Source organism: Bombus pascuorum, chromosome 10 (genome assembly GCF_905332965.1).
Source record: "Bombus pascuorum chromosome 10, iyBomPasc1.1, whole genome shotgun sequence".
In the NCBI taxonomy this organism is placed as follows: domain Eukaryota; kingdom Metazoa; phylum Arthropoda; class Insecta; order Hymenoptera; family Apidae; genus Bombus; species Bombus pascuorum.
Window position 1 is genome coordinate 9,459,863 of NC_083497.1, and position 21,538 is coordinate 9,481,400.

Here is a 21,538-nt window from a genome sequence, read left to right on the forward strand (position 1 = left end):
AAGCAGAGAATTGTACTGATCTCGGCAGATTAAAAAACGAATCGATGTTTATTACTATTGGAAACGTAAATTGTTATTATGTTATAAAATTCTAGAAATTCTATGCAATGTAAATTTTAATAAGAAATAAAATCGAAGACTTGAATTCGACAAATTCTACTAGACTCTAGAGGAACTGGAAGGAGCGAGAATAGGATTGCACTATACTACATTATAGCAAGATCTTTTTTTTTTATAAAATTCCACATTTTTATATTCCTTTTTACAATGACAATTACAATAGCTCAGAAAAAACAACGCTAATACACTTAAAAAATTATTTCCAGATACCTAATCTACTCTAACAATACCAATACTAAAAGAGCACTGACCAATTACTAATCGTGGGAGGTATTAAAAAACAACCAATGAAAATAGAAAGAAAATACTTGTATTGAATTACATAGGACAAAGAATAATCCACTTCAAAATTAAAAAATACAAAATTAGGGGTGATGTGAGTGAGTAAATGCGAAATGCCGATGATTACATTACTACGATTATCCAGTGGACTTTGTCTAACGATTATAAGCATAACAGATATTCTAAGCATAGCTCTCTACCTTTAATTATACACACTAATAAAATAGACATATATAAAATGACATGATTTACAATTTTCGTAATCCTAAGTCGATCTGCATAAAAACTACGCATATTTATAATCTGTACAAACGAAAGTACATGCTCTCGAACAATTCCGGACGCAAAAAAGGAAACAAGCGCAGAGATGCTAGAATTGCCGGATAATTAGGCAAACTAACGAAATGTGCATTTACATGGGAATCGAGGATCTGTAGAGGATCTTATAAATGGGAGAAAATTTTTATTCAATAAAAATAAATTTCTTCACTTTCATTTTACAACATAATTAAATTCTTCGGTCCTCGTTCCTCCAACGAGGAACTTCCTCTCCTTCCCCAATGCATGAAAAGCTCATCTCTTGTCGAACTCCGAAAGCCAATTTACAATTAATGAATTATACGTTAACAGACAAAAGGCATTATAAAAAAACGGATGTTACATTCTTGGACGATCCAAGGGGACACTTAACTATAGAATAATTTCCGCAGTAAAAAAATACTGTTAATAAGCAAAACGTGATATCTCTCGATATCACGCTAAATTATAATCATGCCATATCTCTCTTCGCCGCGTGCTTATTCGTTATGAGAACATCATACTGGATACATACACACCCGGATATGATCAATAATAAAGATTTTCTAATGAGCTAATTTATTAAAAAAAAGAAAAATAATGTGTTTTTAGTTGAAATAGTAAGAAAGGCAGACAGACACAGAGAAAGAAAATGAAGGATAAAAGAAATACGAAATAATAGATCTTATAGCCAGGCTCGACTATGTGAAAATGGAGCTGTATGCGAAAGGGTGGTAAGAGGACAGAGTTTGTTTGACTGAGCTTGAAGACTCACCCTGCGGGCCAGAGGGGTTCGAGTTGGAGTTGGGCTGCGAGGAGTTAGGCTGAGGGGGCTGAGGTGGTGGCTGGGTCCCAGGAGGAGGACCGTTTTGTGCCATGTTCCAGGAGTTCCAAGAACCCCCGGGCCCGCCCCCCGCAGCCCCGCCAGTACCCGCCGTGGGCCCATAGCCCCCTGAAGCGGCGGCCGCCGGCCCACCTGCGATTATCAATCACACAAAACACATGTCACCAACCACCGTTCTCTCTAAAGCGTTTTCTTATTAATTTTATCGATCACTTTAGTGCCAAGTATGTACTAATAAACGACATTTAAATCCTTACCAAATTAATATTACCATCGTTAACGGTTTTTAAAAATATTCGAACATTATTACTAAAAAAGCTGAACAGAAAATGTAATTGATTTATTATTGAAAGGGTTACTATTACTTGGAAGAGTATTGAACATTCTGTATCAACCAATCGAGAAGTTTTGCAATTGTTCTCAGTATATTAAAGGTTGAAAAAGATGACAGTCCTGTTTACAAATTTTGTTACGCAAAAGCAGGTAAATTATTTTATTGTAACAAATAAGAAAGTATGTAATTTAGAGACAGGTTGTATTCGTTGTTCTTAGCTGATCTTGGCACTCAAATGTTCGGTTTTATATATGGAATGTCTTTTAGTGTCCTTAACATTCAATGTTACCTGACCTAAAAATGTCCATGCTTGATTTCCTCGGTAGATAATCCTGCGATAAGAATGTATTTAAAACGTATAAGCATCGTAAATGTTTTATCTCTTACGCTTAACTATGGTAAACATCGGTTTCTCAGGAACTGAATTATTTTATAAGAAATGCAAGCATGAACATAGTAGATAACACATCATGAGGTTCAATATCTCGGAAGTATTCATTATCGAGAAAATGTATTGATTCAGACTCGACGAAGAAAACATTGTATGTTTTAATTCCAAATTATTCTGCAAAAATAAAATGTAATTACTGGTCTCACGATATGGTTAAACAAAAAACGCAATTTGTAACAATACTGATAAACATATGATATTAAAGAGTATGTTAAAAAATAAGTAAGAAATGAGTCTGAATTGACATAATTTCGATATACACTTAATATCTATGATGTCCTATTGTATTCTCTTTCCATAATAACCTCCAGAGGATATCAAAGAAATGATAATTAATTGTGTACTGAAAATATTTGCTTTCTCATCTTTATTTTTTCCTAACATCTCCAAAAGGGATGGAAGGGGTAAGGATAGGATCAAAGTTACTGTTAACCTTTATAACTATGACCTTATAGTATACTATCCTTCCGAAAAATATATAAATAAAATTATCAGATGATTCTTAAATTACGAACTGAATTTTAAGACAAAACTTTCCAATTACCATTTATATTATTATATATATATTACCATTATAACGAATTACAATTAACACTGCTTCAAAACAATTATACACAACGTGATGAGAAATGAAATCACATTGGTACTTATCAAATATTTTGTTATTTTTAAGAACAAATTGAATTGTCAATTTATTAGAACTTACCATAGCTTCCATACCCTTGAGTAGCTGCTGCAGGTTGCACATTGTAACTGCTACCCCACTGATGATGTGGTGGTGGTGGAATTTGTTGCTGTTGTGGAGGACCAGGAGGTGCACCCCAACCTTGAGAATTATACTGAGTAGTGTATCCAGCAGCATATCCTCCAGTCTGAGGACTGGTACCCCAACCCTGATACTGTTGCATCATGTTCCCTGGTGGACCCATTGGACCTCCCATCATAGGTCCACCCATCTGTCCATTTGGACCACCCATAGGTCCCATATTCCCGGCCATTCCCATCGGAGGCCCACCTTGTTGAGGAGGTCCCCATTGACCTTGATGGCTGTCATTCATTTTGCTAGAAGAATCTCGTGGTTCTGCACGTTTGATTTCAACCTGTAATCAAAAAATCGGGACGATCTGCATGAAACACAACACTCTTACTATCCACCTTCTATGATTGAAATTAATTTGAGATAAATAGGATTTCAACCTCGATCGAATATAAATAATCCTATTTATATCTTAATTTCTATTTTTCTTTCTCTTTTGTGAGCATATGATTAAACCTTTAGAACTCGCCAAGTCTTACATCGATTCTAAAGTATATTCTAATTTTTGACTTGCCATATAACGCATATATATATACGATATTCTAGACCTTTCACTCTTTTAAATTGATACTTATATATTAAGGACTAAACATACAATAGTTAAGAATAACATAGTATGAGAAAATTGTGTAAAATAAAATAAGTACTATAACTAACATGATTATGTAAAACTATGCGGTACATAACAGTAAATTATCATTAACACATACATTCGTACTTATTATTATTTTACATTACAATAATCTAATGATATATAATATATACTAGTGTGTAGATATGCTATACCTGTTTTCCATTCAAGTTGACGAAATGCTCTGCTACACATCGGTCCACTGCATCTTCATCCTCGAAGCTGAGAAAGCCAAATCCTATCGTCCAAACGTGAGAGTATATCAAAAGGTGCCCCATATATTTATACAACAAATACATTTCCTTTATATATAATCCCAACCTTCTGAATTTTTGTCATCATACCATTAGCATTACATTTTATTCTTCTCTGCATATTTTATTTGTACAAATTGATCGTTACATCAATTATCCTTTATGATATTAATGATAATGATTACGAGTATGATTTAGAAAAACATATTTTTATAGTATTTTACAAGTAATTTTTTGGTATCAATTGGAACATGCATCCTTCAAAATTTTGTAAATATTTATTGTACAGAAGAAATTCATATAGTATTTATTTTGAATATTCATAAACTTAAAATACTTAATCTAGTAAATTTATGATGGCTGATTTAAAGAAGCTTCTTAGATTCCGATTTAATGCCACAAAAAATATTCACATATTTTGAATGATTATAACGATGCTAATTTTCTTTTTTATTATTAGGGAAATATTTTGCTTAGAGATTAAGTTGTCAACACATAAGATTATCTACTAATCTTGTTAAATAAACGCATATCATCTCAATTGTAAAGGAATATATCTTGTTAAAAAGATATTATGCATAAAAAAAGGTTTATTTGTTGTCCTCACTAAATTTATTAACTTCTTGAATGCAGCCACCAAAAATGAATATATAAAGAATAAAGAAGTAATATACCTATATCTGAGTACTGAACAGTTACTACATATTAAAATATAAAAATATCAGTATTAAGATAAAAAATTTCCAAGTAAAAAGACTACTGAAATAAATAATATTCTACTTTATATAAATATATAATTATTATAAACTGTAAGCTATACGTAATTTTGTATACACATATGATATTAAGAATAAATATAACTAAATCATTTATTATTTAATGAATAATAACTGGGTAATAGTAATAAAAAATCGAATTTACAGCATATCTTACTAATAGCTTAACTTGACTTAAGTTATGTACATTTTAACTTATGTACTTAATAATCTGATAGTCTTAAGCTATCCTTAATAGAACTTAGCCAAAATCACAATATATATTTAATGTAATTTAATATAACATAAAGTATCTTAACGTTTTTTAAGGTAAGACAAGGCGAATTATTAAGAGTAGCAAAGTAGGATAAGAATACTATGTAAATAACTATGCATAATGCACTGAGTTTTATATATAAGTACTTAAAATATTTTATAAATATGTATTGAAAACAAATAATATTAATTGAGAAGACTGTGAGTCAGGATGTATTAATCGTAATTATTAAAGGAAGCAAGAGCAGGGTCTTTAAAAAAGGGTAATCAAGCAGAGGAAGTTTAATGACCACAAATTATTAACTGACTTTGAGTACAAAATCATATTACTCAAATTTATATTAATTAATTATTATCTTTAATGTTTACGCTTATTTTCTTTTGTCTTTTTATATGTTAAAACTAGGTAAAATTTTAATGTTGTATTTAAAGTAATGGGTGTGCTGCATTCAAGTCAGAATTTTTGATTCCTTATAAAATATCATACTCATACTGCACATATTTGCTTTGTTATATTACTATAATGTGCATATCAAATTATATCAAAAATACGTTAGTGGAAAAAACTTATTTCAAGAATTCTGACTGTACTTTCGGACACATAATAAACAAGATGATGATATCCAAATATTTATAAAGTACATTGTTGACCGTGGTTCCCATTGTGTTAAAAAAAGAAATTCTCTTATAAATGCAAAATATCATTACATAAAGTGATATATTAAATATCATTAACATAATAAATGGAAACCATTGCAAACAATGCCAATTTAGATATATACATATAATTATCACATCGTACTCACCTCTCGATTTCTTCTTTTCTTGATCATACATTATAACAACCTCCATAACTTTACCAAAACGGGTAAAGAATGACCTCAAATCAGTTTCAGTCACGTTACTTGGTAAGCCACCAAGGAAAACTTTTGGAAAGCCTCCACTACGTTTCGGCTTTTGCTGAGTACGTGGATTACATGGTTTCGGGTCAATCTGTCATAGACACATAAATAATAGGCATAAATAAATTTGTTATATTAAATTACATCAACTTTTGAAATGTCTATATTATTTTTATTTTACTAAATAAACTAATACTAACTGTGCGCCCATCAAGTTGATGTGGTCCATTCTGAAGAACTAATGGAACATTAGCTGGATCACTAAATGTTACGAATCCAAAACCACGGCTGCGTCCAGATTCACTATTTTTCATAACAACGCAGTCGATTACTTCGCCATAACGGCCAAAGTAACGCTGAAGATTTTCTTGTGTTGTCTCCCACGACAAACCACCAACAAACAGCTTTCTATAGCAAAAAATTAAAAAAAAGTTATTAATATAATCATATAATTAATACAATCTAAAAAGCAATGTATTCAATGCATGTTACAATTAACAAGAATAAACAAATATTTCGAAAAAAATAACTACTGGAATACAATTTTTATAATAGGTTATATAACGAAAAAAATTTCGAGGAATATATTGTACGAAATATATCTAGGTTATTTAATATAATAAATAATGGAAAACAAAAAATGATATCTACATTTCATATATATTCATTTCGTATTTTATATATATATAAATACACACACACACACACACACATATATACATATAATATATATTATATTATAATATATATATATATATATAAAAGTACATAATATGTATTATAAAACCATTTGTCAGTGACTTATTCATTCCGACAATAATTCATAACATTAACGTATCCCACGATGCAATTTTCCTCAATAATAAAAATTCTTGGAAAAATCGGTATATAATACACGGATTAGCACGTATCTAACAATAATCATTATTAGTGAAGCATGCACGAAGAAAGTCACATAGCGAGGGAGTATTGGAATATTTCGATCTTTCAGGATATAGAGCATAAAAATAGAGAATCTAGAGCTAAAGGATGTAATGAGCGACGATGCAGTAGCATACTTTCACACCGAAATAATATATAGAAAATGCACGATTATCCCTTAGCTGCCATACTCATGATCAACGATATCTCCAAAACGGTACTATCTAAATGACTAAGAGTGCTGGATAGTGCACGAGAAGAACACTAAGCAAGACCGGCATCGGCGAATTATTCCTCTCTCACGAAATGCTACATATCCCAGCCGCTTATTGCTATGGGGAAAGAAGGTTGGCCTCGCGTATCGTGGAAATCATATACAAATAGCTAATGACGTTTTACGTTGTGCGGATAAGAAATTGAGCTCGAGATCAAGAAAACATTGTGAGGAAATGCGAAATACAAAGTAACTGCAATACGCAAATGGAGATCCCACGCAATAAACCCGACAGCCCGTGAACGCGTCGATCGAAAATTCTCGCATAAAATATAGCTTCAAACGGCTGCTAATACACAATTCAAACTTACCCCTTTTCGTCGTCGTCCATTTCGGTCTTCACTCTCATACTATTTCACTTAAAACTACGAGAATGTTGTTAGTATTAGGGCGCGAATGGGAATATGGCACGATGCTTAACGCGGACGAGGCTAATGGCTCCCTACGATGAACGCGACGTCGAGAACAGAATGTAAACGTAACGAAGCGACTCGCGTCACTTCCGTTAATGAACTAGTCAAATCAGCAATCGTATTCATTGGCGCCTCAGGGGTGTGTGTACGAAGCAATACCCCCTCTATAATATGAGTATTCCAACTACATTTTATTTTCTTTAAATAATTCACGTTTTGACTAACATTATTTTTTTTCTAAATAAATGACACGCATTTATGAAAATTAATGGATATTTCTCTTATTAAGGAATCAAATTGTAATCGAAATTTTGTACCGATTAAAGTCTCGTAAGGTTTTGGTTATTGCAATCCTGAAGAAAATATTATACGAGTTCGATGAATTCAATATGCAAATAAACAACTAATGGAATGATTAATAAATTTTTTTTTTATATTGATAATAAATAAATAGGAAATATGTCGGAATAAATATACCAGTTGAATGCAGTAGTGCTTCTGGGTTCAACGATCTGTCGTCACACAGCTCCCGCCATTTTGTCCTCCAACTGGCGGGAAATTTTAAATCGACTGTAACTTACCAACGCATTGAAGATACGCTTCGTATTATACAGAGAAAATTGAACCCTCTTTCTTTAATCGTGAGAACGTGCCCGTCCGCATGAAAAAATGTATCTACATCACAAACTATCGTATATCTATCGCAAATTCACAGTTTTATCAGATAAAATATACTAATTTCCTTCCTACATAAAATGCAATCTTCTAGTTATTGCATAATGTATAAGAAACCGTACATTGTGCAACGCATTAGTGTCTACACCAATATTAATTTCATGAAGAACGATGGTTTTATTAAAATCTATGTAATCTCCTACGTTAGCATGTGAGATCTAATTAAACACATTTTGCTTGAATTTAAAGTCAAACATCATGTTCGAAATATATACCAGAAACAACAAATTAAATATATAAATCACACTTACATATGATGCAATGCAAAAATAATTTTATGCATTTTTTTCTTACTTTTCGGACGAATTATTTGCATTGCATCATGTCGAATCTCTTATCTGATAAACTGCGACAATGTAAAACAAGCAGAACCGAACGATCATCAAAGCAATCGTTAGCCTCTGGATATTTTTAAAAATGTATATCTCTACTTTGAATTTTTGTTTAAGTATCTAGTGTTACGTCATTACGAAAAAAGAACACGTGTTCATTGGAAAGGAGCTGATCAAATAAATTTCACTAGAGGATAGAAGTAACAGATTCTAAACATCCGAGTGTGAAACATGAACATTTAAAGACTTATGCCGATACTGTTACTTTTTCAAACGTGTGCCTAGATACGTTTTCACCCTATTTTCCATCCTGCACGTCGTTAAAGATCGCGCATTTCTCCGGACACAATAAAGCATATTTGTCGACCAAAAACCATAACGAAGATGGTCTAAACTAGAGGTTATCACATGTGTAGAATTCGAGGGATTGGTTCCTCTTTCTCCACTGCTTTCCGGCCCGTAGGATATCCACGAAGCGGCTAAAAATAAAATTATTTAACCCGTCTCACCACGAGTAAACTTTCCTCTTTCGACTGATTCATCCGGTCTAGACTTCGCTGTAATCATTTGAATCATCATAGAACTAGCGTTATCTAATCGTTTCATAATTCGCCTTGATCAACGATCGTTAAATAAGCAGCTATCAAAATTAAACGAATGAAAGTACATATTAAAATACCAGATCGAGATATGGATAACCAAATATCGCTGTAAATAATCGCGTGTCGCTAGCCGATCTCTTTGAAATTCTCATAGTACACCTACGTCTACGGTTTGCGTCTTAATCCGATCGTTCCGCTCGAGCAAAGCTCGAGCATGGCGAATGGAAGATAATATAAAATTCACGAAGCGTAAAGGTAGTTCAATTCGCTTCTATTTCGACGGAAGTTCCTGCTTTGCGGACACGATGCTATAGTGTGTCAGCTTCGACTGTTCTTACTAGTCGGCGCTTAGTAATGTTCGTTGTGTGCTACTTTCTAGCACGCGACAATCGCGTAGGCGTTGGCTACATACATAATTTATTTTACGCATTTAGTTACACAATACGTTAACCAGATATACTCATATACACATGTCCTCTCTTAGCGCTCGTCGAGAGTAAACAAACGTCCCGTTTGCTGACAATCGATGGCGCGTGGTATAGAATGTATCGTATTTACATGACAATAGATACACGAGCAATTGGTTTTAGTTTCGTATTTAAAATCTCTCTGACCGTATCAAGAACGATAAGACTACTTTATCTTTGATAAAGTTATTCCTATGTGTTTGCCATAGTGTATGATACGGACAGCGATATAGATAGTACGTTCTATATGAAAAAAGGTGCAAGTTGGTAGTGTATTTCTTAGCTGTCACGATTCCTGCGAAAAGTTTTGTTCATTTTTCTTCTAAAGATGTCACCGTCTCAAGGTATAGAACGTTCTACAGATAAGAGTACTTTTAGAGGGTCACGAGTTCTAAATTTAGACCCTGTATGTGTTCGACCGTACCGTTTGCTCCAAAATTTAATTAATCACGTCTATATCGATAACCGACCATCCATTAAAAATAGAAGCTACATCGACGAGATTAAACAATTCAATGTCTGTTCTATGTTAAAATAAAACAATTTTACAGTTCACTTCTTGTCACGGACTCCGCGCACGAACCTCGCCACGATTACTTGGGAAAGATAATATCTCGCAAGTTTCTGGTCGTATTAAAAAATATTTAGCAGGAAACTCGTTTAAGGAATGCTTACCACAGGTTCTTACATAATTTTTCACATCCCCACTTTAGGAGTCGTGCACATGCCTCTAAAAATGTTAAAGAATTCAGCCAGCATCGAAGATCATACGCGTCATAGTCAGAAAAGGAGAAGCAAAGAAAAGAATCCTCCGAATCGGAGGCTGTCGAAAGTAGCCGAGGTCAGGAGCAGAGAGTGAAGCCTGCGTATCGACTCATTTCCATCGTATCTGAACGAAAAGTTTCTGCCTCGTCGCTTAAAAAGCTTTAGTATACCCCGGCAAGCCGATCAGGCTGGTTCTAGCTTGACTGCTTGTTGCCCGACAACTGCTTGGCCGACTGTCTGACTGCTACTAGCCAGCTCGTCTCGTTCAGTCGCTGCTCCGACATCCTGCTCGCAACACGACCGCGGTCGGTGCCAGTGCGGTGTATTCCGTGGGCCTTTCCACGTTTCTCTCGTCATCTCACGGGTTACGGTTTCTGTCATGCCGTGGCGGATGCAGCGAGGCCGTAACACGGCTTTTTTCGGCGTCAGATAGACCCACGTGTACACGTTCAACGTGAAACCCATTAGCCGGGTAGACGACGATCACGAAGAAGAGTAAGTTGCCTCGGGAGACAAGATACATGCATCCGCGAGCGATGATCAGTGATTAACGGAGATTTGCTTGTTACTTCTCTTAATAAGAATACGCGAACATCATTGGTAATTTGAATGGTGAAATGTCGAGGAAGATATAGTGTGGAACAATCCGTGTTTTTTCGCTGGAATTGTGATCGTGAGAAAGTCTCGTCGGCGGACGAAAAGCAATATTATTCGAAAGTGAAATTTTAATTCCCGGATGAAATTTGAAATTTCATTTACCGGCTGGCTTACGTAAGTGCTTCCGCGTTTAACAAATTACGATGCCAGAAGGACAAAGGATATTTGTTTAGAAGATCGAGTTGTCGTTTAACGAGATTGTTCAGCCGTGAACTAGAATCGTTCCTTTCGTTATTATCGTGCTCTCGGACTCGAAAAGTCGATGACTCTTGGAGACTTCCATCGGTTGATCGAACAGGCTCAGATTGTCTTCGATTCGAGTCACGATCACGTTGAATCTAGTCGTCTAACGTGTCTTTGCTCCGGTGATTCTGCGTCTTGAACGCGGCTCGATGTCTGTGGGAACAATTAGCGGAGGCCTCATTCCAGTAACAGCTTTTAATGGATGGGTCAGGTCAGTCTTTCGAAAATGCCATCGTTCCGAAGTTCATGAACATCGATAGCCACGAGAATCTTTGATCACGGCGTGTTTTTACTCGGCCGACCACTTTGTTCTGACTCACCAAGAAATGTATGCAAATCTATCATGTAGAAGCGATTAAAATTAACATGGGGATTTCCTCGTTCTTTAACGAACGTTCATTAAACGGAATAGTATTTCATGACAATTTTCCATTAGGTAATCTCTAAATTGTTCATCCTCCATTCTGTTGCATCAACTTTAAATTCAATTTTCTTCGCGTCAACGATAAAGGAGATGAAAGTGCATTGACATTTTCTTTTATGGTATTGATGACTGTAGAGATTCTTGTTCCAAGCGACTCATCCGCGCTAGCTCATCCTTATCTCCCCTATAAAGAACTAGAAGTCGTATTCTACCGTAGGAACTAGAGAAGATCTGGAGCTGACTTTCGGCTTAAACCGGTTCTCCCGCCTTTCGTCCTCGTTCGTGCACGTCACTTCGAATCGCATCCTTTAACGGGATGAACACCGGGATTTCGTGGATTCGCCGATTCGACCGTGTAATCACGATTGTCAACACCTTTCACGACCCTCGCGTATCGATTCCCGGAAACTTCTAACGGTATCAGGCTGAATTCTTCTGGAAATTTTCGTTTCCTCGTTTCTCCGTGGAATTATACATTCGTAGAAAGAAAAAATAAAAATGTAACAAAAGTAATGGCGACGATTTTTTCACACCGACACTTCAAAATTATCTTCAAACTGTTATTATTCCGAACAATCTTTCCTTGAAAGCGATAAGATTAAAATATCACGAATGAATATTGAATTTATGTGTCACTTGCTATCGGATTTTTTTCTACAAATTGAGATAATTTACATTAATCATGGGTTTTAACGGGAATTTGTTTCTTCTTAGTTCCTGGTGAGAATAAACGCGAGAAGATTGTGAGAACGGAAACACGGGTGTGCGAATAACCATTGGGAACAATCGACGATGACCATCAGCAACCTTTCATTTAACGAATAATTAATTTACAGTTAACGCGAAAGTACTTTCTTCTTGATTAAACCCCACTATCATGTGAATATCTCGTGAGCATTTAGATTCGTCTCTTACAATCCAATTAGCCTGTAGAAAGAAAAACTAATTAATTACACTGTTCGTGTAGTTTTCAATTTATAAACCAGGTGCAGAACTAGTATTCAATGCCTTCAAAAACGGGGGACCTTTTTTGATGAATCTATTTATTACAAGGAGATGACATAAATAATCAGAAATTTCAAGCTACCTCTAGTTGTTATCTCTCTCTCTTTCTCTCTCTCTATTTTAATCTGTGGAGTTGATCAGCGTGATGAAGAGATTCGAAATCAAAATTCTGTCTTACTATCACGTACAGACTTTGGAAAATCGATTCAATCGTTGGTGGTAAAATATTATTTACGATTACGAAGAATAAAATAATCGTACATTAATTTATCCGTAAATGTATAATTAAAATATATCTTGACCCAAATAATCAAGTTTCGAATCGCCAATGTACTCATACGTTTTGTCTCGTTAGCTCCGCGCGAACAAAAGGACGTCATGCATCGAAATTCAATGACTGCCCGCATTCAGATATGCAGGATCGCGGCTGGAACCGGTTTCCTCAAGGAACGATTCTTTGTCTACGCCGATTTAGAGAATAAATCTCCACTAACCATTTGGGAGACGACTCAACAAACTTGCTCGTTTCTCGCATTATCCATTACTGAGATGAACATCGAGAAGCACTTAAGTAGAATGCTTGCGATCTCCATGTATGTAATTTGAAACACATGGAAAAAATGCTTAACGGTACTTCCAGAGAAACTAAAAAATATATATGAAGAATTCGAGTCACAGATTAACTCGACGATGTAAGAAATTCTTTCATATTTGCTAAAACAGTGACTGAACTAGCAGGTTAATTGATCAACAATTTCTTCTAACGGCGCCAGGTTCTCATTTCTAGACGTTGTTATATTGTGTATCCTGCGGCTGTTCGGACTCACACAGTACCACGTCTGTTCATTTTCTTATCACCTTTTTTACGACGTTGGAGAAAATTGTACGAAAACGGAATCGTTAAACTCCTGACCCCTATTCGAGAAATAATCCTCAAGTGCAACAGATGTCTGATCATCTCTATCGAAAGGTTACGATCGAATTTGTTACAATCAATATTATCAAGGGACATGTTGATCGGCCATTGTCGACTATAAATTGCCTCAGACCATAAACGTTCGAACGACAAATGAATACGAATTATCGCATCAATCTATCGGAATTTACGATCGGACAGTTACGAAATATTTAATGTGTCAAAGAGTAATCGCGATGGAAGAAGATCAGTCATTAATTGCCGACTCGAAGGTTCCAGTCCGAGTATTATTTAGCACGTGTGCGACCTCGATTGGCCGTAGTAATTTTTATTTTATCCGCGTATTGTTTGCTCTGTATCTAGCAACAGTGTTTGCGTATCTTTCAGATTAACATGAACGACCGATTCGCGTTGAAAACTGCTGCACCATGGAATTCGGCGAAATGCAGTGGAAGGAATCGAGGTGGTAGAACATGTTGAACGTAAGTAGACGTGGTTTACTTGTGGTAACTGTGAACGGAGAAACCAGTTGATTACGTCATATTTAAAGATACCATATCGTTGACAAAGATTATAGATTTCGGTGGACTCATCAGCCGCGAGGTTAACGTAAAAATAAATGGCTAGTTTAAACAACGAACGCTTTTGTAGTCTTGCCGGGTACAGTGAAAAATACACAGGCAAAGTTTGTTCTTTAAATGGCAAACAAACGTGAGCCAAAGTCCAGTGAATGCCTTTGAAACGAGCGAATTGCCAATTCAAAGGAGTATCTTCGTTTTTCTTTCGACTTCTGTTTTTTCTGACGATTACAAAGCGACATTTGTTCACTGGATTTTAAACGCCAAACCGTCGTGGATCAGATTCTAAAGAAGAATTATGAACGGTTGTTTAACAGGTCTGAGCAGAACTCGCGCTCAGTGTCGAGAAAGAGGAGCAATGGGATCGTACAAAGAATTCCCAGCAATTACGCTAATTAGCACATTGAAATCATTAAAGAAGAGGATCGCGGCGGTTAGAAAGATGACGATGAACCTAGCCGGAGGTCCAGGCACCCCGGAAGAGTATCAATGGAAGAGGTGACGTTTCACCCAGTGATGCGTAAACGGCGTGGACTGACCAGCGCCATTCTAGGCCTGATACTGGGCCTTGTCCTAGGTTTTCTCATTCAAAGCTACAAGATACTCTCGTCGAGCCATCACCAGCGATTAAATGTTTACTCGTCTTCGATGCCTGGACCACGAATGTTGATGAAATCGTCGGCACGAAACGTTCCCAAATTGGACGACGATGAACAGATAAACAGTTCGTCGACCAGCTTGGTTTTCGTGGGCGTGATGACTGCTGGCAAATATCTAGACTCGCGAGCTAAGGCGGTTTACGAGACTTGGGGTAAAGAGCTTCCAGGCAAAATTGCCTTTTTTTCATCTGAAAACTCCGTCGTCCCAGATAATTGTCCAGACCTACCTCTGGTACCTTTGCCACGAGTCGACGACACTTATCCACCGCAGAAGAAATCATTCATGATGCTACAATATATGTGGAACAATTATGGGGATCGTTTCGAGTGGTTCCTCAGAGCTGATGACGACGTCTACGTGAGAACGGATCGTCTGGAAAAATTGCTACGATCCGTCAACTCCAAGAGGGCCATGTACATTGGCCAAGCAGGAAGAGGCAACTCCGAGGAATTCGGTCTGCTATCGTTGGAGTACGACGAGAACTTTTGCATGGGTGGGCCTGGTGTTATTCTATCCAGGGAGACCTTAAGGAGGATCGTGCCGCACATCAAGTATTGCCTGAGACATTTGTACACCACGCATGAAGACGTCGAATTAGGAAGGTGCGTGCAGAAGTACGCCGGTATACCTTGTACCTGGAGTTACGAGGTAATTTTCTTTATTTCCAAACTTTTGCTCGCTCGCGACAAGTTGTTGACATTTTCTTTTTTTCTTCTATCGCTTAATCGTCGCGTAAGTTCCGCGCAAAATGATTGTCGTAAAGTTTATTTTCATGGTTCACTCCTTCTATGTAATGTTCCTCCGCTTCGTTCGACCTCTTTATGTATCTCATCGTCGGTCATATAACTATTAAATCTATTTTCGGTCGTTTAGTTTACTACTCTCTCCTGATACACCATAGTTACTGGGGACGTACGTATCACGTGTAATTTGTTGATCGACACGGGCTCACGGTTCATTAAAACAACGTGCTATCCCACAGAACGTAATACGTACTTAGATATACCTTGATAATAGGCTGAACGTTAATGGAATCTTGCTTGAGGTAACGGTCATTGCCCCAAGAATTCGCAATTTCTTTGAAACCCTTGAAAAAATTCATCTCCTGTGTCGTTGATAATCGATCATTTCTAGAAGCAGTTTAATAACTGTTGTTTAGTAGGATGTAATAGAATTTTCGCACGCTCTAAACAGGACCCACACGATACGTATTATCGGTTTAAATACATAAGCTACGCATCTGCATCATATACAGGGTACGCTATCATTGGGTTAACTCGGAAGGTACAATGTACAGATGAGGATGTTAGTCGTTAAGTACAAGCGAATAGTACCCTGGTAACCCAGTGGCCAGATCGAGTCATTCTCCTCCATCTTGACACTCAACATTAGGTCGAGGTGCTTAAGTAACAATTTGCAGCACGCACCGCTTGAATCTCTTATCGCACTCCTTGCAATAATTTAATCGAACTGCACGGTTACGTTCATGGTTGCACGATGTTGCAATGCGAATTATTATGTCACGCTGCATCTGCTAACGACCACATCGACAGAATCATGATTCGATAAAATAATTCTTTTTCTTTTTATCGTGTTAGAAAAAGCGGTCACGCTAGATCGAGGAATATTCAATATGAAAGAAAGAAGAGAAAAGATAGATCCTTCTTTACTTTCCCTTCTTTGTTTCTTCTTGTTTAAATACAAAATTTGAATAGATAAAAAAAATAAAAAGAAATATATATATATTAGAGATTTTGATCAAGGAACAAATTTAACTTCTAAATCTAACGTTCTCTTCTTGGAAAATGTAAATGCCTGGAAATATCGACTTATGGGGAGACGTGGATTGAAATAATGGAATAACTCATTCGGGACGCAAAATACAGAGATGAGGATGTTAGTCGTTAGATTCGAACAAATCGTAGCCTGCTAACCTACTGTATGTTCCCGTCTTGACGTTCGTCGTAAGGTCGAAACACTTAATAGCTATTCATACTACATGCAATAACTACGAAGTGTTTGTTCTGAAGTTTTCACGCGTCAATCGATTGATTGCTCCGCGTATTAAGCTTGCAATAACAGCATTACGATTTAATTTCGACATTTCAATTATCAGATCGATCCATATGAAATGTCTTTGCAAATGAAGCTCAAATTTCATTTCTTCTTCGAAACATTCTAAGATGATTAGGATTAGCAAATCTATATTTTCAATAACATAATTTGTAAATTACTCAAAGGAACATTGAAAACAGACAATACTAGAACATGGACGAGTTAACTCGAGCGATGTAATACTAGAGTAATACCCTGTAATAAGACACCACCACACCCAGTCTCGCAGCTTGATTAACACTTGCTCTGCAGTCTCGGTAAGATGCAGTTTCATATTGCTGATAATATTTATCATCAGACATTAAATCAGTAAAAATTGTATACCTCAAGTTTGCTTTTACTTCGAATTATAAAAATTCCTCTCAATAATATTTACCAAGGAACCCCCAAATCTTTATTGTCTAACTATCAATAAATTTCATCGACAGAAAAATGATCAGAGAGATAGCAATTTCAATTTTAAAATATCGTTTGCAATATAAAAATAATTATCGCGATACTAAATTATAGACCATGTAACAAAATAAACGAAGGCGGTTGTCATTTATTTCTGTCCCTTTAATGGCAATTGCAGCTGACGATACTCGATGCTTTCGTTGTTGCAGATGCAGTCTATTCTATATCACAACAGTAGTGGAGCACAGGCATTCACCGGAAACTTGAAGAAAAAAGAAGTTCACCGTGCTATTACTTTGCATCCTGTTAAAAGTCCACCTCACATGTACAGGTTGCACAATTACATGAGGGTTGGTATCGACTGGCGTAATATTACCTGCTAGTTTCCTTTGCAAGTTGCAAAACCTTCTCTATTTCCGTTCTAGGGGCTACAGATTCAAGATTTGCAACAGGAGAGACTCAATCTTCACAGGGATATTTACACAATGGCGAAACAGTTAGGAATTAGCGTGGAAAATCTCAAGAATTTCGAAATAGCCGATGGTGTCCCGCTATTTCCAGTTAATCGCTACTCGAAGGAATATCCCGATGACACAGAAATATTAGGTAAATGAATATTTCCCAGGAATTCCGAGGTCGTAAAATTTCCACGATGAACGTGGGCGGTTAAACGACATCGTTAAGATAAATTCGATGTCGCGAGAAGGTTTTCGTCCTCGGAAATATTTTACAGCTTTCGAATCGTTCATTTAAAGAACAATCGCGTTTCCCTGGATGTGCGTTATTAATAGAACCATTTAGACCGATTAGCCCGTGCGAATTGATCGTCGGACAGACGTGGCGTTGCAGAAACGAGCTACGACACGATTCGTTTGAGCCCATCAGACGAAACGATCAGCACTTCGATCATTTTCAATGATTCTATTCATTTCCATTTTCTGCACTTACAGACGTATTCACGTCTAATACGCGAGCAAGCACTCATCAACTGCTCTGGCTTTACATCCGCGTTCGTATCACGCTAATAAAATTTTCAATACGCTAATGGAACCAGAGAGTCATACTTTTCCATCTTATACATAATTCTCGTATCTTGTACGAATCACTTCTATGCATCTATGTAAGCCTTTTAGGACCGAATATTTTTCGGACTGTACGAAAAAATAATTTCTGGTCAGCTATCGACGATGTTTATAATAAAAATAAAATACATTTCTTTCGATCTTCTTGTAAGGAAAACTTAATGCATTCAAATTGGGAGCAATTTCACTGAAAACAAATACATTTAACGTTTAATTGGTTAATACAATTTTATAATACAATGTTGTTCAAACGATAGGGATAATCGTAACATGCTATATCTGTTCATACAAAGTGCTTGGACATCTTTTGTCATTAATCAAATTTAAGTATTTAATGTAAATTACAAACCTTAAGTCGCATCAATTTCATAATAAAATTAAAAATATGTTAGTACTTCGTACCTTCGTTGTTATATAAAGTATCAAGCTGAGTAATCTCTTAATGAATACGTAACATTTCCTAGTTTTCAAGGAAATATAATGTACTAGAATTTTCAAGCGGAGGTGTAAATTTCGCACAAGATAAGAATATGTCAATAAAAATTCTTTTCTTTCTGTTTTAACCAGGCGTTCCAGCAGGACTTCGCTCGTTTAAACCGACAAGTAGCGACGAAGTAATTCCTTGGGATTTTTTATCGAGATCCGAGTACAGCTTAGGCGATTCGAATCCCAGGAGAAGAATTCACAGTGACATAAAGGAGGGTCTGGAGGACATCATGAGGGAAGTAATGGCCTCTATAAATGCCTGCTCACGGCAGCGTGGTCGAGTCGTCGAGGAAAGGTCAATTTTATACGGATACAGGCGAGTGGATTCTTACGGCGCTGACACTATACTGGATCTTCTTTTGGTGTACCGAAAGTACAGAGGCAGAAAGGTTACGTTGCCCGTTAGGAGGCACGTGTACCTTCACCAACACTTCACAGGTATTCTTCATATCTCATCAGACACATTTTCCATCGTCTCGTAGAAAGCGACGTAATAAAATGCGAGACGAATAGGAAACGGTGATTCGAAAGATGCGTTGGTTTTTTGCTCACAGGCCTAGAAATACGAGAGACCGTGAACGGTGAGGAAGTCGACGAGACGCAAAGAAGTCAGCAAAACGACAAATCTCTGCAAAACATATTCCGCGGTGGATTTCTAAACCTGAATTTCAACTTCGAGGAAGAGGATCCAGTCAAGAGCAAGATTATTCACTTTATCCTACCTTTATCCGGAAGGTACCAGGTTTTCCGGAGGTTCCTACAAAACTACGAAGAGGTCTGTTTGACGAGCGGAGAAAAAACGGCTCTTTTAGTTATTCTGTATCGTCGCGGAACAGAAGATTCGTTCAATCGAACGACAGATTTGATAGATCAATTAAAATACAAGTATCGTAGCGTCAGTATCGATGTTATTCCTGTCTCTGGTACGTTTTCTCGAGCCAAAGCTCTCAATTTCGGTGTGTCAAGATTGAAAGACGACGATTTGATGTTCTTCGTTGACGTCGATATCGTATTTACCGAGTCAGCCCTCTACAGAATTCGCGCGAACAGTCTTCTAGGTAGACAAATATATTTCCCGGTGGTGTTCAGCCAGTATGATCCAAAGGTCGTTTACAAAGATAACAGAAAAGAAGATACGTTCGCCATAAACGAAATATCGGGATATTGGAGGCAATTTGGATTCGGCATCGTCTCCTTGTACAAACAGGATTACAAAAGCGTGGGTGGTTTCAATTTGTCTATCCAAGGATGGGGCAAAGAAGACGTGGATTTCTATGAGAAAGTGGTGAAATCCAATATTAAGATATTTAGGGCGGCTGACAAGGATTTGGTTCACATTTATCACGACGTTGAGTGCAGTAAGGATCTTTCAGAGACACAGTGGTCCATGTGCATGGGAACCAAGACCGACACAATCGCTGGGATAGAGACTCTGGCTAAAATGATCTACGGAAATCCGGAGATACTACGATTTGCCAAAGCCAGGAGAGAGAACTTGACGCGTGCAGCGGGTTGAAAGATTTTCTAAAGGCTGAAGATATCTACTGTATCTCGGTTGATAAGGTAGAAATTATGTTTGCAAACATGGTGGTGCCAGAACGTTTCGTAGATAGGATATTTTGTAAATACGGGGTGTGACAACGAATCTTACATCGAAGTTCGCACCGAATGATAATTAATAATTGTTCGCGAATTCACCAAAGTCTTTGTCCTACTTGGACTACCATAATGGTCACGTTTGCAACTGTGACTTGCTCGCTGCATCGATAAAACAGATCCTAAACTTGAGATTTAATTTAATGAAAATAAAGAAGATATATTTATATAATGAAAAGGATATTAAGTGTTCTATTATATATGTATAGGTTGATTATCATATTTTCGTACGTATACGTTACATATAGAAATCGCCATTGATATGCAAAGTATTAAGAAATATGAAAGAGCAAGACTTTACGATAATCGATATTAATACATATTTTGTATATTAACTATTAATTAATACAAATTTCCATGTTGTTTGCGTTACGAACGTGATGTATCGCTTTTGGTTGCTATTAGTGTGTAACGCGTACCGAATACTATTCATTTCGACCATAAGAGTAAATTAATGTATTATAACAAATTTGTTTCTTTTATGATATAAAAAAGACGAAGAATCTGTTATAAAAATCTCCGCTAGTTTCGTATAAACAGCAATAATTTTGTGAATAAGTAACTTAAGACGATTTAAGATGCCAATACTCTTTAAGAATACAGCGTAACATTACCCTTGAACGAATGTTGTAAGTACATGTGATATTATTGTGCCTTCTGTATAGATTTTTATTCGTGAACACTTTAAATACTGCCTATTTTATTTTATTTTTACCTTAATCACGATCGGCTATAAAAGAATGTCCAGCCATACAAGTTTTGCAATTTGCATAATCATTTATGCAAGTGGTTAAGATGCTGGACTTGCTTCATCGGATTGCAAATAAAATTTATCTATTAAATAATCG

The 21,538-nt window shown here is 36.4% G+C and overlaps 2 protein-coding genes across 9 annotated transcripts in view; one reads left to right on the plus strand and one right to left on the minus strand.

Moving 5' to 3' along the window:
• Positions 1–7,642, minus strand: part of LOC132911260 (heterogeneous nuclear ribonucleoprotein 27C-like) — a 30,812-nt gene extending 23,170 nt beyond the window's left edge. For 3 of the 6 annotated variants that reach the window (XM_060967782.1, XM_060967783.1, XM_060967784.1), the window contains exons 1-6: positions 7,470–7,641; positions 6,164–6,371; positions 5,868–6,054; positions 3,932–4,014; positions 3,035–3,428; positions 1,475–1,675 (exon numbers count right to left, since the gene is read on the minus strand). In XM_060967782.1, coding sequence (XP_060823765.1) covers positions 1,475–1,675; positions 3,035–3,428; positions 3,932–4,014; positions 5,868–6,054; positions 6,164–6,371; positions 7,470–7,507 — 1,111 coding nt within the window. In that variant the 5' untranslated portion in view covers positions 7,508–7,641. Of the gene's footprint in view, positions 1–1,474; positions 1,676–3,034; positions 3,429–3,931; positions 4,015–5,867; positions 6,055–6,163; positions 6,372–7,469 lie in introns of all 6 variants that reach the window. The other 3 variants (XM_060967785.1, XM_060967781.1, XM_060967786.1) reach the window with 3 other exon arrangements.
• A 2,974-nt stretch (positions 7,643–10,616) lies between these two features.
• On the plus strand, positions 10,617–21,535 carry LOC132911240 (chondroitin sulfate synthase 1). Of its 3 annotated transcripts, none has more exons than XM_060967717.1 (7): positions 10,617–10,967; positions 14,105–14,199; positions 14,613–15,603; positions 17,676–17,816; positions 17,892–18,072; positions 19,116–19,472; positions 19,589–21,535. In XM_060967717.1, the coding sequence occupies exons 3-7, from the start codon at positions 14,785–14,787 to the stop codon at positions 20,548–20,550; spliced, it is 2,460 nt and encodes an 819-aa protein (XP_060823700.1). In that variant the 5' UTR covers positions 10,617–10,967; positions 14,105–14,199; positions 14,613–14,784; the 3' UTR covers positions 20,551–21,535. The 3 variants fall into 3 exon arrangements, with proteins under 3 accessions (XP_060823700.1, XP_060823702.1, XP_060823701.1); XM_060967719.1 differs by lacking the exon at positions 10,617–10,967 and adding an exon at positions 10,979–11,189; XM_060967718.1 differs by lacking the exon at positions 10,617–10,967 and adding an exon at positions 11,199–11,583.
• Positions 21,536–21,538: the final 3 nt, after the last annotated feature.

Bases quoted from the DNA above. Each gene is read 5' to 3' on its own strand.
- LOC132911240 (XM_060967717.1), top strand. From the start codon at position 14,785: ATGGAAGAGGTGACGTTTCACCCAGTGATGCGTAAACGGCGTGGACTG. The intron at 17,817-17,891 runs GTTGGTATCGAC...TTTCCGTTCTAG, and splicing joins GGTTGCACAATTACATGAGG to GGGCTACAGATTCAAGATTT. The intron at 19,473-19,588 runs GTATTCTTCATA...TTTTGCTCACAG, and splicing joins CCTTCACCAACACTTCACAG to GCCTAGAAATACGAGAGACC.